This window comes from Eutrigla gurnardus, assembly GCF_963514095.1.
Source record: "Eutrigla gurnardus genome assembly, chromosome: 15".
NCBI lineage: Eukaryota > Metazoa > Chordata > Actinopteri > Perciformes > Triglidae > Eutrigla > Eutrigla gurnardus.
The window spans coordinates 20958515-20971982 of NC_139938.1; the positions used below are offsets into that span (position 1 = coordinate 20958515).

Genomic DNA, 13468 nt, shown 5'->3' on the forward strand with positions numbered 1-13468 from the left:
AACAGCAAAACGGACATTTGGGATCTCGACAAACTCACGTATGTTTGAAAAATACGAAGCTGTGATTAGCACGTTAATTTGAAAGTCCCACTTTCCCAATACACGGATCAGAAAAATGTATTCTCTGTAATAATCCCAAATCCAAACCTCCTGGTTCTGTGGTGGAACCAGTGTGAATCTAACTTCCTAACCAGTTGAACCCAGAATCTGTGAGAACGTGTATAGTTGAATGACCGGCTGCGACCACCTTTCTTCTCACAACGTCTTCACAGATGGCGGACGTTCGTCGATGGCGCTCCGCAGTGCGCCGACCTGAGCGGTCTGACTGAACTCGGACCGAACCTCAGCTACACGCACAAGAGGTGAAGTCCAGTTAGTGCACGTTGAGACTGAAGTCTGGCCAAGAGTCTGAGTCGAGTTTGTTCCTTTGTCCTCAGTTCGGCCGCCAACATGCACTACCTGAAAGGCTTCGCCGGCCGAGCGGAGGCCTGGACCAGTTTCACCCAGCTGGAGACGTTTTTCGCCCACAGCAGTCACCAGAAGACCACGGCCAGTAAGAAACACACTCAAACTGTCTGGGTTCATGACTCGGTGGTTCTCACCAAGCTGGATTCACTGGATCCACTGGATCTAGCAAGACCCACGTTTACCACAAATAGGGGTACCCAGAATTAAGTAGGTCAAGAAAGGTCCAACCAATACAAGTTAAAGTGATGCCAAAAGAATATTTTATTTAACATTTCAAACAAACCAGAAATAGCTGCATCTTCATTCAACAAGAACAACACCTTTGAAGAATGTTCATTCAAATAAGTTGACACTCAGGTAGACCATTTTTAAAGTCCTCCATCAACTGCTTAAGTTGCTCAAAATCTTCAACCTTGTTAGACGTACGTTAGCGATCAAAAAGGGTTTCTTTCTCATGAGCAAACTCAACAGACGTGTTACAGCCTGCGTCTTCACTTTATAACTTAAAGTAGTGACAGGAACTAAACAACTAAACTAAACCACAGACAGTCTCTGGTTCCTCCACATAGTCTGCTCTGGTCTATGGACTAATGTGAGCTACTATCTAGACCTCTGGGAGAACCACAGACAGTCTCTGGTTCCTCCACATAGTCTGGTCTGGTCATTGCTGGTGACGACCAGTCGCTGTCTGAACACAACTTGTCTACTTTTCTCTCTCAGGGTTCATTAAGGATCACTGGATGGAGGACTGGTATTTTGGCTACCAGTGTCTGAACGGCTGCAACCCCCTTCTGCTGCGTCAGACCCGCCTCCTTCCTCCAAACCTACACGTCACCTCTGACATGCTCCGCCCCTTCCTGTCCGGAGGCTCCTCCCTCGAGCGGGAGCTGGAGGTGTGCATGCCGTCCTCTGACTTCCAGCTGTTTCCAGCTGTGCCCTTCAGTGCGGCTGCCTGACTTCATGTGTTGTGCCGTGACAGAGTGGGACCATCTACCTGCTGGACTACGAGGTTTTGGACGGCGTCCCGGCCAACGTGATCAACGGGAAGCAGACGTATATAGCCGCCCCACTGTGCCTTCTCCACCTGAACCAGCAGGGGCAGCTGGTCCCCATCGCTATCCAGGTGTTGTGATCCAGAGCACGTTGTATTATCACTATTGTTTCAATTAGAGGTCTTCAAGGTTTTCAGGCCAAGGACCCCCAAGGCCTATAGAGACAGAGGGAGCCCTGAGGCCTATAGAGACACGGTGGAGGGACCCCCCCCCAAGGCCTATAGAGACCCAGTGGAGGGACACCCTATTACATATCATATAATGTTGCTCATTAAAGCGTTCAATAATAATGTGTAGTGCAGCCTAAAGTTCCATGTTTAACAGTCCTTTGTAATCATTGCTTTGATACAATGCTAAGCTAAGTGCAACATTGTTGCATTATGTTGTTGTACTACATTGCTGTGCTACATTGCTGTGCTACGTTGCTACATTATTATGTTCCTGTCCAGCTGCAGCAGACTCCCGGGCCCGAGAACCCCGTCTTCCTGCCCTCGGACACCGCCAGTGATTGGCTGCTGGCTAAGATCTGGGTCCGCAGTGCAGACTTCCATTGCCACCAGTTGGCCTCCCACTACCTGAGGAGCCACATGCTGGGCGAGCTGTGCTGCGTGGCCACGCTGCGACAGCTTCCAGAGCCACACCCACTTCACCAGGTGCTGATCGGATTGCGTATAACCCAAGACGCTCGCACCATTTTAATTTAGGTTTTATTGACTGATATGATATGAAACATATTTAGTTTCAGTCGACATTGAATGTATGATGCTACTGTATTTGCTGATGACACTGGACTTACGCTGACTCCTGATGAATCATCACGCTGGTCTGCTGGATGTGGAAATAGACAACAGTTTGATCATAATTCAACTAAAATATGTTTGATTCTGCTCAAAAACATGTGGTAACAGGATAATCTTATAGTCGGTTTAAAGAGGATTCGTTTGACTGCTCTACCTCTTCCTTCCCAGCAGCCTCCCGCATTAACATGTGGTTCATTTAAATCCATTGATTTTTCCTGAAACCCTTCTCTGATTGGCTGTTTCCATGGGCAGCTGCTGATGCCACATGTCAGGACGTCGCTGCAGATCAACTTCCAGGCCCGGGCAACACTGCTGGCAGCGAACGGCGTGTTCGATAAGGTTCGCCATCAGCTGTTGACAGTTGACAGTGTTAAACAGGGAGGGGTGAAGCAGGCCGGTGTGGTGCAGTCATCTGTCCTTGTGTTGGTCTCCACCCCCAGGCGTCGGGTTCTGGTCTCGAGGCGTTGCCGGTCCTCCTCTCCCGGTCATCCCACAGGATCCGTTACGGGTCTCTGTGCGTTCCTGATGACCTGAAACAGCGCGGCGTGGACAAGCTGCCGCATAGCTACTACGCCCAGGACGCTCTGAGAGTCTGGGAGGCCCTGCAAAGGTACAAAAGTCCAGCTCGGGGGGTCAGACCAGACGCAGGATTTAGGGGTTACGAGGTCACGTCGGGCATATGATTGGTTGCTGCTAGCTGATGCTTCACATTTGGTTTTCAAAAAAAAATATTTTATTTTCGAGCTGAACCCCAACGTGTGTTTGTGCAGGTTTGTGGTCGGCTGGGTGGAGCTTTATTACCATGGCGACACTGATGTGCAGCAAGATGCTGAGCTGCAACACTGGATCACTGACATCAACACATACGGCTTCGGCCACCAGGCAGGTGTGTGTGTGTGTGTGTGTGTGTGTGTTTGTGTGTGTGTATCAGACCAGCTGATCCAGAATCCGTCTCCCCTGTGGTCTTGCAGGTTTCCCTCCGTCCCTCCAGACCAGACCAGAAGTGTCCCGGCTGGTGACCATGATCATCTTCTCGTGTTCGGCTCTTCATGCTGCCGTTAACTTCTCCCAGGTGGGCGTCCCAGTCCGATTTTTAATATATATAGCTGTTATAAACAAGTTGCTTGGTTCCACTGACACCAGATGCTTGCGGTTTCTATGACAAGTGAAAGCTACCGCTAGCATCTTTGCTCGCACCGATCAATAAACACCCATAAGATGAAAACATGGCCTCATATAAATAAAACCAACAATAACCATCAACATCATCACCCTAAGGACCTTAACGAGGCATTGTCACATGTTAGGATGGATTCATTAGAAACATAGATGTACATTCATGGGACGTTAGCTAGCATAGATGCCGCTTGTTAGCATCGTAATAAAGTAAAAATTTGCCACTATTTTTCTCTGAATATTGCCTGAATATTTTACACCATCGTTAAAATCTCAGAGAGAATTTTTCTGGTAAATGTACGACTTTAATCTTGACTTTTTTTTTGATAGGATATTGACCCTCTACCGGAGTATTCAGCTTTTCTGTTTCATGTCCTCAGCTGGACTTCGCTCTCTGGATGCCGAACTGCCCCGCCTCCATGTGCCGTCCTCCTCCGCAGGCCAAAGGTTTGGTAACCGAGGACGACGTCATATCTTTCCTGCCGGACGTCAACTCCAGCAGTCGCATCCTGATGGCGCTGACGCTGCTGTCGCAGCCCGCCGTCAACTTTGTGAGGCTCCGCCGGAATCCGCGATGAAAACACGCCTCGTAAAGGCTGAATTATGCTTCCGCATCGACACAACGCAAGGGGGCTTGCGGACCCCTTAAGGCCTGATTATGCTTCCGCGTAGTGATCACGCAATGGCCACGCAACGGCCACGCAACGGCCACGCAGTTGCTTGGAGACCGTGATGGTTCTGCGTTGGGTTTACGTGTCGAAATGCAATTCAATGCCACACCGGTAAAAACGGCGCTATGTTTTTTGTAAAGAATGACCGACCGACCGAGACTCTTGACGTATATCGTCGTTAGCCTCGTTATAGCCTATTTGTTTACTTTCCGGCTTTAAACGTCCACAATTTTTCAGAACTTGGTGTTTTATTTCTTTGTGCAAAAGCGACAAGGTGCAAACAATAAAACGAGGTGCAAACAATAAAAGTAGCCTATTTAAAGTTTAAATGGCGGTGTTTATGAGTGGAAACCGGATAGCGGTCTCCAGCGGATGTAGTTAGCGGACCAATCACAGCCAATCGACGCGCGTCTAGGATTTTTGGGAGGTACACGTCAGGCCCTTGCGTTGGACGTAAGGGGGGTCCGCAAGGACGTAAGGGGTCCGCAAGGACGTAAGGGGTCCGCAAGCCCCCTTGCGTTGTGTCGACGCGGAAGCATAACTCAGCCTTTACGTCCTTGCGGACCCCCCTTACGTCCAACGCAAGGGCCTGACGTGTACCTCCCAAAAATCCTAGACGCGCGTCGAGGCGACGCAACACCAACGCAGCGGCATTGGCTGTGATTGGTCCGCTAACTACATCCGCTGGAGACCGCTATCCGGTTTCCACTCATAAACACCGCCATTTAAACTTTTAATAGGCTACTTTTATTGTTTGCACCTCGTTTTATTGTTTGCACCTTGTCGCTTTTGCACAAAGAAATAAAACACCAAGTTCAGAAAAATAGTGGATGTTTAAAGCCGGAAAGTAAACAAATAGGCTATAACGAAGCAACGACGATATACGTCAAGAGTCTCGGTCGGTCGGTCAGTCTTTACAAAAAACATAGCGCCCTTTAACGGTGTGGCATTGAATTGCATTTCGACACGTAAACCCAACGCAGAACCATCACGGTCTCCAAGCATAATCAGGGCTTAAAGCGGGTCTACGGTGGCCTGGAGGGCTCAGCTGTCAAACAAAACATCTGCACTATTTTTAATTTCTGTGTAATTTGGTGTTTTAAATTGAATTTTTTTTTAATTAATATTATATATAATAATGTATAATTTTCAGAGAACAAATTAAATAACATCAAATATTACAAACAAATATAATCAGGTTGCATTTATAACTAACTGCAACATTTTTATTCTAATAATTCTATTTTAGCATATTTTCATCAAAAATGTAATCGCAATAATTAACTTTCTACATTTATTAAATATTACACTACACCTTTACTACATCATAGTTATATTATATTACTTCGTTTTACATCATATATACTACTTTATAACTTATTATTATACTTTATATTTATATATTCCTCTATTAATACACACAAATATTAAGTTTTATTGTTATACTATATTATAATTCATTTTCTGCCTTTGCAAAGTTTCCCTGTTGAGATCGATAAAAAATTATGTTATATTATCTTAGAATGAACAGTGGCAGCAAACATGACAACGCTAATGTAGCATGCTAACATGCTACATTTTAGCATGCTAACAAGCTTTATTCACATTTACCAACAAGACGTTTGTGAATGACAGTGAAGTGTGTGTGTGTGTGTGTGTCTCCCCCTGCAGGTTCCTCTGTGCCATTACAAGGAGGCAGTTTTCAGGGGCGACGCCCACCGCAGGCTGGTAGAGGACGTGCAGGCCGAACTCACGGCCATTTCTGATGACATCGCAGAGCGCAACAGCCACCTTGAGCTGCCGTACCCGTACCTCTGTCCCAGACGCATCGAGAACAGTGTGGCCATTTAAATATGAAATATATTTATGTCACAACCGTCATCCTTTGTCAATATCAATTTAATTCCTGGTTAATAAGTTTAATATTGAACCTTGTGTTCTCCGTCGGATCAGATTTTCTTTTTATGTTGTGACTAGAAACACCACCGATTTGAGAAGTCGACGTTTCATTTCTGTAATAATTATTTGAATGATTGATAATGTTTTTTTCCAGAGTTTTATTGTTACTTAAACTTAAATAAATAATAAACTGGAACACAATCAGACTTGTGATACACAGCAGCCCGTTTGGGAAATAATTTGTAGTTCTATACAATCTCTGGTTGTATAGAAGTGAGAAAATGAGCCTACTTCTTTCTGCTGGCCACCAGGGGGCAACTCCTCTCTGGTTGTATAGAAGTGAGAAAATGAGCCTACTTCTTTCTGCTGGCCACCAGGGGGCAACTCCTCTCTGGTTGTATAGAAGTGTATGAGAAAATGGTCCTACTTCTCTCTTGATGTATTATCTCAGTAAACATTGTAAACATGAGTTTATGTCTCGATCTCTAGTTTCAAGTCTTCTTCAATCCAGCATGATGTTCATTTAGTACATTATGGTCCATTTAGAGTCAGAATGCTTTAGGTTGTGCTCCTCCCTCCCAAAAAGCCCAGTCTGTTCTTCAGCTCCTCTTCCTCTAGATGTCCAGATGAAGGACATTTAGCTCCGTTGAAGAGGCGGGGCTAACTAGTGGCTGGGCGGGTATTATGCTAATGAGGTACCTGGTGACATCACCACATTATGGAAGAATATTAGAATGGGGAGTTTCTGCTCTGCAGGCATTTAACTATAAAGTGACTGAAGGAAAAACAGAATCAGTGCTGAAGCTGATGGAACGCCTTCAGTTCTGCACATATTTGGTCATAAACCAAAGTATTGGACACATTCACGCGTTGAGGATCAATAAAGTTATTACAGTTCATCCAGAACGACGAACCACGTTTCATCACAATTCATCCCATAATGGTTGTTCAGTCTGGAACAGCTTTGTAAAGTACTGAGAGAGCTGTGTGTTACCTTGTTCTATCACATTGAAGGTTACAGCCCGATCATAACACTGGAATAAACTCTTTCAATAACACAGACACCTGATAATACAGTAAAATAGAACATTTTCAGTGTTTGTTCATCTAAGTCTCTTTCTTCTTCATGGCTCTGCTTCTGCTTCTTCTTCTTCTTCGTGTTGCCATTTAAATGAAAATGTTTCCTGACAAATACTCGAGGAAGTAGCTTGTGTTTCTGTTAAACCTTCAATTAAATGTCACATTTCAGTTTTTATGTTTCCTTTTCTGGTTTTGCTGTCCTCCCTGCTTCCTTCTCCTTCCATGTCTTTCGGTCTTGTCTCCTTGCCTCCTTGCTTCCTTGCCTCCTTGCCTCCTTGTCTCTTAGCTGGCAGGGTCCACCACCAGGACTTTACACTCCCTCTTGGCGATCTTGTCCAGCGACAGCAGAGATTTGTCCTGCGGCGGCAGATAAAGAGGCCGACCGACCGGAGAGCCGACGGGAGGAGTGATGGCCCGCCGCTCCATGGCACTGCCCGTCCTGACAAACACACACACACAAACACACACACACACACACACACACACAGGTCAAACCTAAAAGGAATGATTCATCCATGAATAGAAAGGAATAAAAGTCTGTGACCGCGGACCTCATGATGTGGGACCGGGACGGCTGCTGGTGGGAGAAGGACTGGGACCGACCCAAACTGGCCTGGTGCCGGTCCAGCAGGTCCCGGAACGCCGGGCTAGATGGGCTGTTTTTACCTGGTGGGAGAAGAAGACGCGTTCAACCCGTTCACACTCAGCGAAACTGAAGGATGTGATCTAAAGCTCGGTGGGTCGATTCCGGTGAAGCGGCTTAGTTTCCTTACGTGACAGCGGCCGAGCATCAGGCGGAGGGTTGGACACCGAGGCAGTGAACTGGAGCTTCAGCTTCATATGCTGACTCAGCTGAGAGAAGGAGGGGAGGGAGGGGGAGAGAGGGAGGGAGGGAGAGAGGGAGTGAGAGAGAGAGGGAGGGAGGGGGGAGAGAGGGAGGGGGAGAGAGGGAGAGGGAGGGATAGAGGGAGGGAGAGAGAGAGGGAGGGAGGGAGGGGGAGAGAGAGAGGGGAGGAAGAGAGAGAGGGAGGGAGAGGGGGAGAGAGGGAGAGGGGGATAGAGAGAGCATTAAAGGGAAATTAGCAAGCTAGCTAGGTAACTAGCCGACTGCTAGCTGTATTCAAACTCGTCCGTGGACGTACCTCGTAGAGTCCTGGTCTGAGGATCTGGAAGGCCACGCTGAAGGACAGGGTGCTGCCTTTCCGACAGTGTCCGAGGTTACTGAGAGGAGTGTGACAGACGACGGCGGCCAGCGACGCCTCGTCACTGTGACCGCGACCTGAACACACGGGTTACTATTTAATCACTCACCGGAAGATCTCGAGTCTCTGAAATCAAGTGAGGGGGTGGGGGGCGGCACACCCACCTTCTGGAGTCCAGACCAGCCGGACCGCCAGGAAATCCTGCAGGTTGTTGAGCAGAACGTATTTGACCTTGAAGTGTTCCTTCACCCTGACGGTGCTCGGACAGCTGGCGGTCATGACGAAGCGAGGACGGTCCAGACGGATACTCGGCAACCTGAGAGAGGACGGACACATCAACGTCAACCAGAACGTTGTAGGTCAAGCAAACTCATGTTTATAATGTTCAAGGTTAACTTCAAGTCATCTTAGTAGCTAACTAGCATTGGTAGTAGCGACCTGTCAATCAGCAGGTAAGCCCCGCCCCCTAAAGCAACCACTGCTTTCTGGTCTGTTGGACTCTAAATGGACCATAATGTACTAAATGAACATCATGCTGGATTGAAGAAGATTAAAACTAGATATTGAGACCATAAACTTATGTTTACAATGTTTACTGAGATAATACATCAAGAGAGAAGTAGGACCATTTTCTCAGACTTCTATACAATCAGAGAGGGGTCGCCCCCTGGTAGCTCGCAGAGAGAATGCAGTTTTAAGTCACTTCAGCTTTGGCTTCACTTCTCAGAGATGGAGGTTTAGGTCTGGTTGAGTCAGGGTCTTGAGTCCTGTTTGTGCCCACCATTGACTCCGAGGAGCCGGGTCGATCTGAATTATATAAATTGGAGGTCGAGACATTGAAATCAATGAGTCACCACCTCGAGGTTCCAGGTTTCTTCTACAGCCGTGTGATGACGTCCGTACCTGTAGTGGGTGTAGATACAGTTGGTGAAAGGCATCTTGGGAGTTGACCACTGCAGCACGGCGACCAGAGGAACCTCCAGCCCCTAGAAACATAAAACACAAATTCCTGATTAAATGAAAAGAAATGTTGAAGCTGAAGCCGTCGAGTCAAACCTCAGTCCGATGATTCTTCTTAAATATAATATTTTTATTATGTTTCCTGTAGTGAAACCACCTGGAGACAAAGAAGTTTCCTTTGAGTTGATGCTTTGAACTCAGAAATGCTGCTTAATCATGTTTTGGAGGATTTATGGATTTTTTTAAAACATATTTGAAGTCAAGATGGATTTAAATTTTCAGATCACATATTTAACAAAATATGCTGAAAAAAATGACAATAAAATGACAAATTATTTTATTTTTGTCCAAATCCACTATTTTCTTCGTCCTGGAAATCAAAATATGCTGCGTCAGTAAATACTGACCGTTTCAACTGAACTTTTATGAGTAGAGACCTTGAGAAGGTTGTGAGCTCATCGAATCAGATTCCTCCCAACGTTAAGTCCCGCCTCCTGTTTCACTCAGAAATACGTCGCAATGGAGAAGTTTCAGCTCCACTGAAACCTTTGCTTAACCATTCATGAATTTATTGTTAAGGCATCAATAAGGAGACCAAAACACTAAAATTGATCACAATTAAACTGTAAAATAATAATAATAATCAGTGATGAGAGGAACATGAAAGGTCAGTTATATAGAGGAACATTAAAGATCGGTTAAAAACACGCCGACCTCATTGGAGTCGTCCTGTGGCATGTCGTTCAGGTGCAGCTGGAACAGGAAGTCGTGCTCCTCCAAAGCGCTGAGCATGCTGGGAAGGCGGGAGGCCACGCTGTCCACCCTGCAGAAGGACGCCATGCCGACCTCTCCTGACTGGTGGCTGCAGAGCCGGAGAGGAAACAATGAGTTTTACAGAGGGTCCCTGAACACAACACGATAAACTCTCAAGTAAAAGAAACATTTTATCATGCGAATAACGTAGCAACAGTACCAGTGCTACAAGAAGTATTCAGATGCTTTACTGCAGTAAAAGTACTAATACACACTGTGAAAATACTCCATTGCAAGTAAAAGTACTTTACAACACTGTGAAAATACTCCAATACAAGTACAGGTTGTGCTGAAGTAAAAGTAAATACATGCAGAAGTACTTGTGGTGCACATTTACTGATAGAACTACATGCAGCCTACAGATGGGACCCACAGGTCGACTTCCTGTCCCTGGACTCACCACACGTTGTCCACCAGCAGCACGGAGCCATCGGGCATCATGGGAAGGTAGGAGGCGTTGAGGTTCGGTAGAATCCGAACATCCCGAACACTCAGCTCCTCCTGAGACGACTCGTTCAACACTGAGAGGACGAACACCACGAGGTCAGACCTTGATAGTCGGGGCTACGTAACTCAACTGATTAAAAACGATTAAAATACACACTTAAACTAATTATTATCATCTTTAAATTGTGGCATCATTTCCACAGATCACCGGATTCAAACGGATTCAGGGAAAAAGAGGACGTGGGGTTGGATGAGGCTCTTCTCCACGGAGATGCTAAGCCCCGCTCCTTCCTGTATGTAAAATCAGTGTTTTTGTCAAAGGAGTCTGTGGTGAGTTCAGATAACGGCTTCAGTTCCCCGTCAGAGAAGCTGGGAAAGAGGTGGAAACATACCTTGGTTTGCTCCAATGCTGGTTGCAATACTGCTGTAATAATAATAATAATAATAATAATAATATATATATATATATATATATATATATAATTTACTACTTACTGTATTACTACTACAGTAGAAGTAATACTACTGTATGAATATTACTGTAGTATTACTACTGTATTAATACTACTGTGATTACGTAGAAGTACCTCATACAACCACGCGACACATCACAAATATAAAACATCTACTTTGACAGCAGCTGAAGCTAAAGTACATATCTATTAATGTATATATATATATATATATATATATATATATATATATATATATATATATATATATATATATATACTGTATATAGTGATTATAATTTACTGGCCTAACCAGAATCCCATAATGACGTTTAAGAGATGGAGATGTCCGACCTTTGAGGACGGCGAGGTGGCGCCCGGAGACGGTCATCTGCTTACAGCGGACGGTGGGAGGCGGCAGGACGGTCAGCGTGGTGCTGACTGTGGACCGGAGGTTTGTGAAAACACAGATCACGTTAATCATTCAGTCTGAAACACGAACATCAAACGTTTGTCCAAAACACCAAAATATTCAGTCAACGATTATAGATGACAATCACGAGAAGCATTTTTTCACTCTTCTGGTTTGGAAAATTTACTGAAACGATTCATTGTTTAGCGATTAGCTGTTCAGATATCCGTCTCTGAACCGCAGCCGAGAATGTTTGGTCATCGTATCATTTATCAGTTACGCAACGCAGGAACAACAAGATGCACATGTGCAACCGAAAACGATCGCTGCGTCCAAAATTTCAGTGTTTGAAATGAAAGACGTCCGAGGGGTTAACACTTGGTTTGACAGATAAAAGGATTTGGGGCTCGGATGTGGATCATCCCGTGGCGAGTGTGACCGTGTCGTACCCTGAGCCTTGAAGGTGTTCAGGTCGTGCCTGAAGGTGTGCGTCGGCTCTTGTTGCTGCAGGACGCTCAGGTAGCCGAGTTCCTGCACCTCTGCTTTCTCCGCCTCCTTCTTCCACACCGTGACCATCACCTGAACACAGAAACACACCTGGTTCCTGGTGGACTGGACAGACAGACAAACAGACAGACAGGCAGATGCTCCTCCTGACCTTGACTTTCAGGGTGCTGACGGGGAGTTTGTCCAGAGACACGGTGAGGGGGAAGATCACTTCATCCGTCAAAACCACCGGTTCGTCCAGAGGAGACTAGAGACAGGCAGATGAGAAGCAGGTGTTGAGATATTTCATTCATTCAAACTCATGAGGATTCATCCTCCCGGGACCATGAGTATCACAGTTCATACAAAAGTTGCGTGCTGTAACAACAGCAACATTTTTTTTATATTTACTGAACTTGCTGCTCTCACCTCTGGTCCTTCAACACCACAAACGCTCCCGTACCTGAACAGGTGCCCTGCGGAACTCCCTCGCTGCCGTCCCAGAGGAGTTGTGGATGAGCAGCGGCTTGCAGTCCCTGAAGCTCCGACACCGGGAGTCCACCCTGCTGCCAAGCGCCACAATTGCCGCCTCTGCCGCCGCGATGTAGTCCTCCTCGCCGTCCTCGTTGGCTTCGTCCCCACTGCTCTGGTAGTCGTGGTGATGCTGGTGATGGTTGCCTCGATGGCGGCTACTTTCACCTGGACTCACACTGGCCACGGCGCACAGAGAGCCGGCCAGCTCCCTCCACGCCCGGCTGCTGGCTGACTCCGTCCCAAAAGCGGCTGCAGATCCATCAACATCCCCTGTTCAAAAATAGCCCGTGTTTGGTCCAACGGTTCACAGTATTTTAGCCCTGGTTTGGGCTAACCTTTTACAGTGTTTTAGCCTTGGTTTTGTTAAACCTTTTACAGTGTTTTAGCCCTGGTTTGGGCTAACCTTTTACAGTGTTTTAGCCCTCATTTGGTCCAACATTGTATAGTGTTTATATACAATGTTGGACCAAATGAGGGCTAAAACACTGTGAAGGTTGGATATATATGTATGTATATATATATATATATATATATATATATATATATATATATATATATATATATATAGTATATATCGGTCTGTATTTGTCCTTTGTCCCTCCTCCCTTCCATCCAGAGCCGGTATCCTCCCCCCCCCCCTTCCTCACCGGGGCCGTGCTCGGGCGGCGTCGCTCCAGCGTCCCTGCAGCGCAGCACCAGGAGGAAGCGGACCGTCTCGCCCAGGTAGAGGTGACTCCGGCGGGGCAGTGTTCGGTAGCGGGCCGGGTCCGACAGGTCCGTGATGGGCACCGCCGGGAAATACATGAAATACTCGCACTGCGACTCCATCATCTGCACCATGGCGACGACCGGAGGAGGCTGAGCGAGCACGGACCGGAGTCCTCCACGCACAGAGACGATCAAACACACACTTCCTGTCTTCCCTTTCACAATAAACGCACCATCACAGACAACAAACTAGACCATTGCGCCCCGTAGTGGCACATCACAGGCCTAAACATGGAGAAAAAATGTAT

General features: G+C 46.5%; 2 protein-coding genes across 4 annotated transcripts in view; one reads left to right on the top strand and one right to left on the bottom strand.

The window, feature by feature from the left end:
• LOC311025823 (polyunsaturated fatty acid lipoxygenase ALOX8) overlaps nucleotides 1-6697 on the top strand; it is an 8997-nt gene extending 2300 nt beyond the window's left edge. For 2 of the 3 annotated variants that reach the window (XM_084028948.1, XM_084028947.1), the window contains exons 5-15: nucleotides 273-362; nucleotides 438-553; nucleotides 1189-1361; nucleotides 1448-1591; nucleotides 1970-2173; nucleotides 2573-2659; nucleotides 2761-2930; nucleotides 3091-3206; nucleotides 3292-3392; nucleotides 3877-4047; nucleotides 5839-6697. In XM_084028948.1, the coding sequence (XP_083885074.1) occupies nucleotides 273-362; nucleotides 438-553; nucleotides 1189-1361; nucleotides 1448-1591; nucleotides 1970-2173; nucleotides 2573-2659; nucleotides 2761-2930; nucleotides 3091-3206; nucleotides 3292-3392; nucleotides 3877-4047; nucleotides 5839-6018 (1552 nt within the window). In that variant the 3' untranslated portion in view covers nucleotides 6019-6697. Of the gene's footprint in view, nucleotides 1-272; nucleotides 363-437; nucleotides 554-1188; nucleotides 1362-1447; nucleotides 1592-1969; nucleotides 2174-2572; nucleotides 2660-2760; nucleotides 2931-3090; nucleotides 3207-3291; nucleotides 3393-3876; nucleotides 4092-5187; nucleotides 5816-5838 lie in introns of those variants that run through there. The other variant, XM_084028949.1, reaches the window with a different exon arrangement.
• A 716-nt stretch (nucleotides 6698-7413) lies between these two features.
• LOC311025824 (trafficking protein particle complex subunit 14-like) lies at nucleotides 7414-13308 on the bottom strand. Its single transcript, XM_084028950.1, has 13 exons — nucleotides 13100-13308; nucleotides 12382-12722; nucleotides 12091-12186; nucleotides 11882-12011; nucleotides 11375-11461; nucleotides 10522-10642; nucleotides 10023-10170; nucleotides 9252-9334; nucleotides 8513-8664; nucleotides 8289-8425; nucleotides 7920-7998; nucleotides 7698-7812; nucleotides 7414-7585 (listed from the first exon to the last, which is right to left on the bottom strand). Exons 1-13 carry the CDS (start codon nucleotides 13290-13292, stop codon nucleotides 7429-7431), a joined length of 1839 nt encoding a protein of 612 aa, XP_083885076.1. The 5' UTR covers nucleotides 13293-13308; the 3' UTR covers nucleotides 7414-7428.
• Nucleotides 13309-13468: the final 160 nt, after the last annotated feature.

What these genes read in the sequence shown, in the direction of transcription:
- LOC311025824 (XM_084028950.1), bottom strand. Translation starts at nt 13,292, where the DNA reads ATGGTGCAGATGATGGAGTCGCAGTGCGAGTATTTCATGTATTTCCCG. An exon ending in GAACACCTTCAAGGCTCAGG is followed by an intron (nt 11,462 to 11,881) that starts GTACGACACGGT and finishes TCCGGTCCACAG; the next exon opens with TCAGCACCACGCTGACCGTC. An exon ending in CTGCTGGTGGACAACGTGTG is followed by an intron (nt 10,171 to 10,521) that starts GTGAGTCCAGGG and finishes CCGGCTCTGCAG; the next exon opens with CCACCAGTCAGGAGAGGTCG.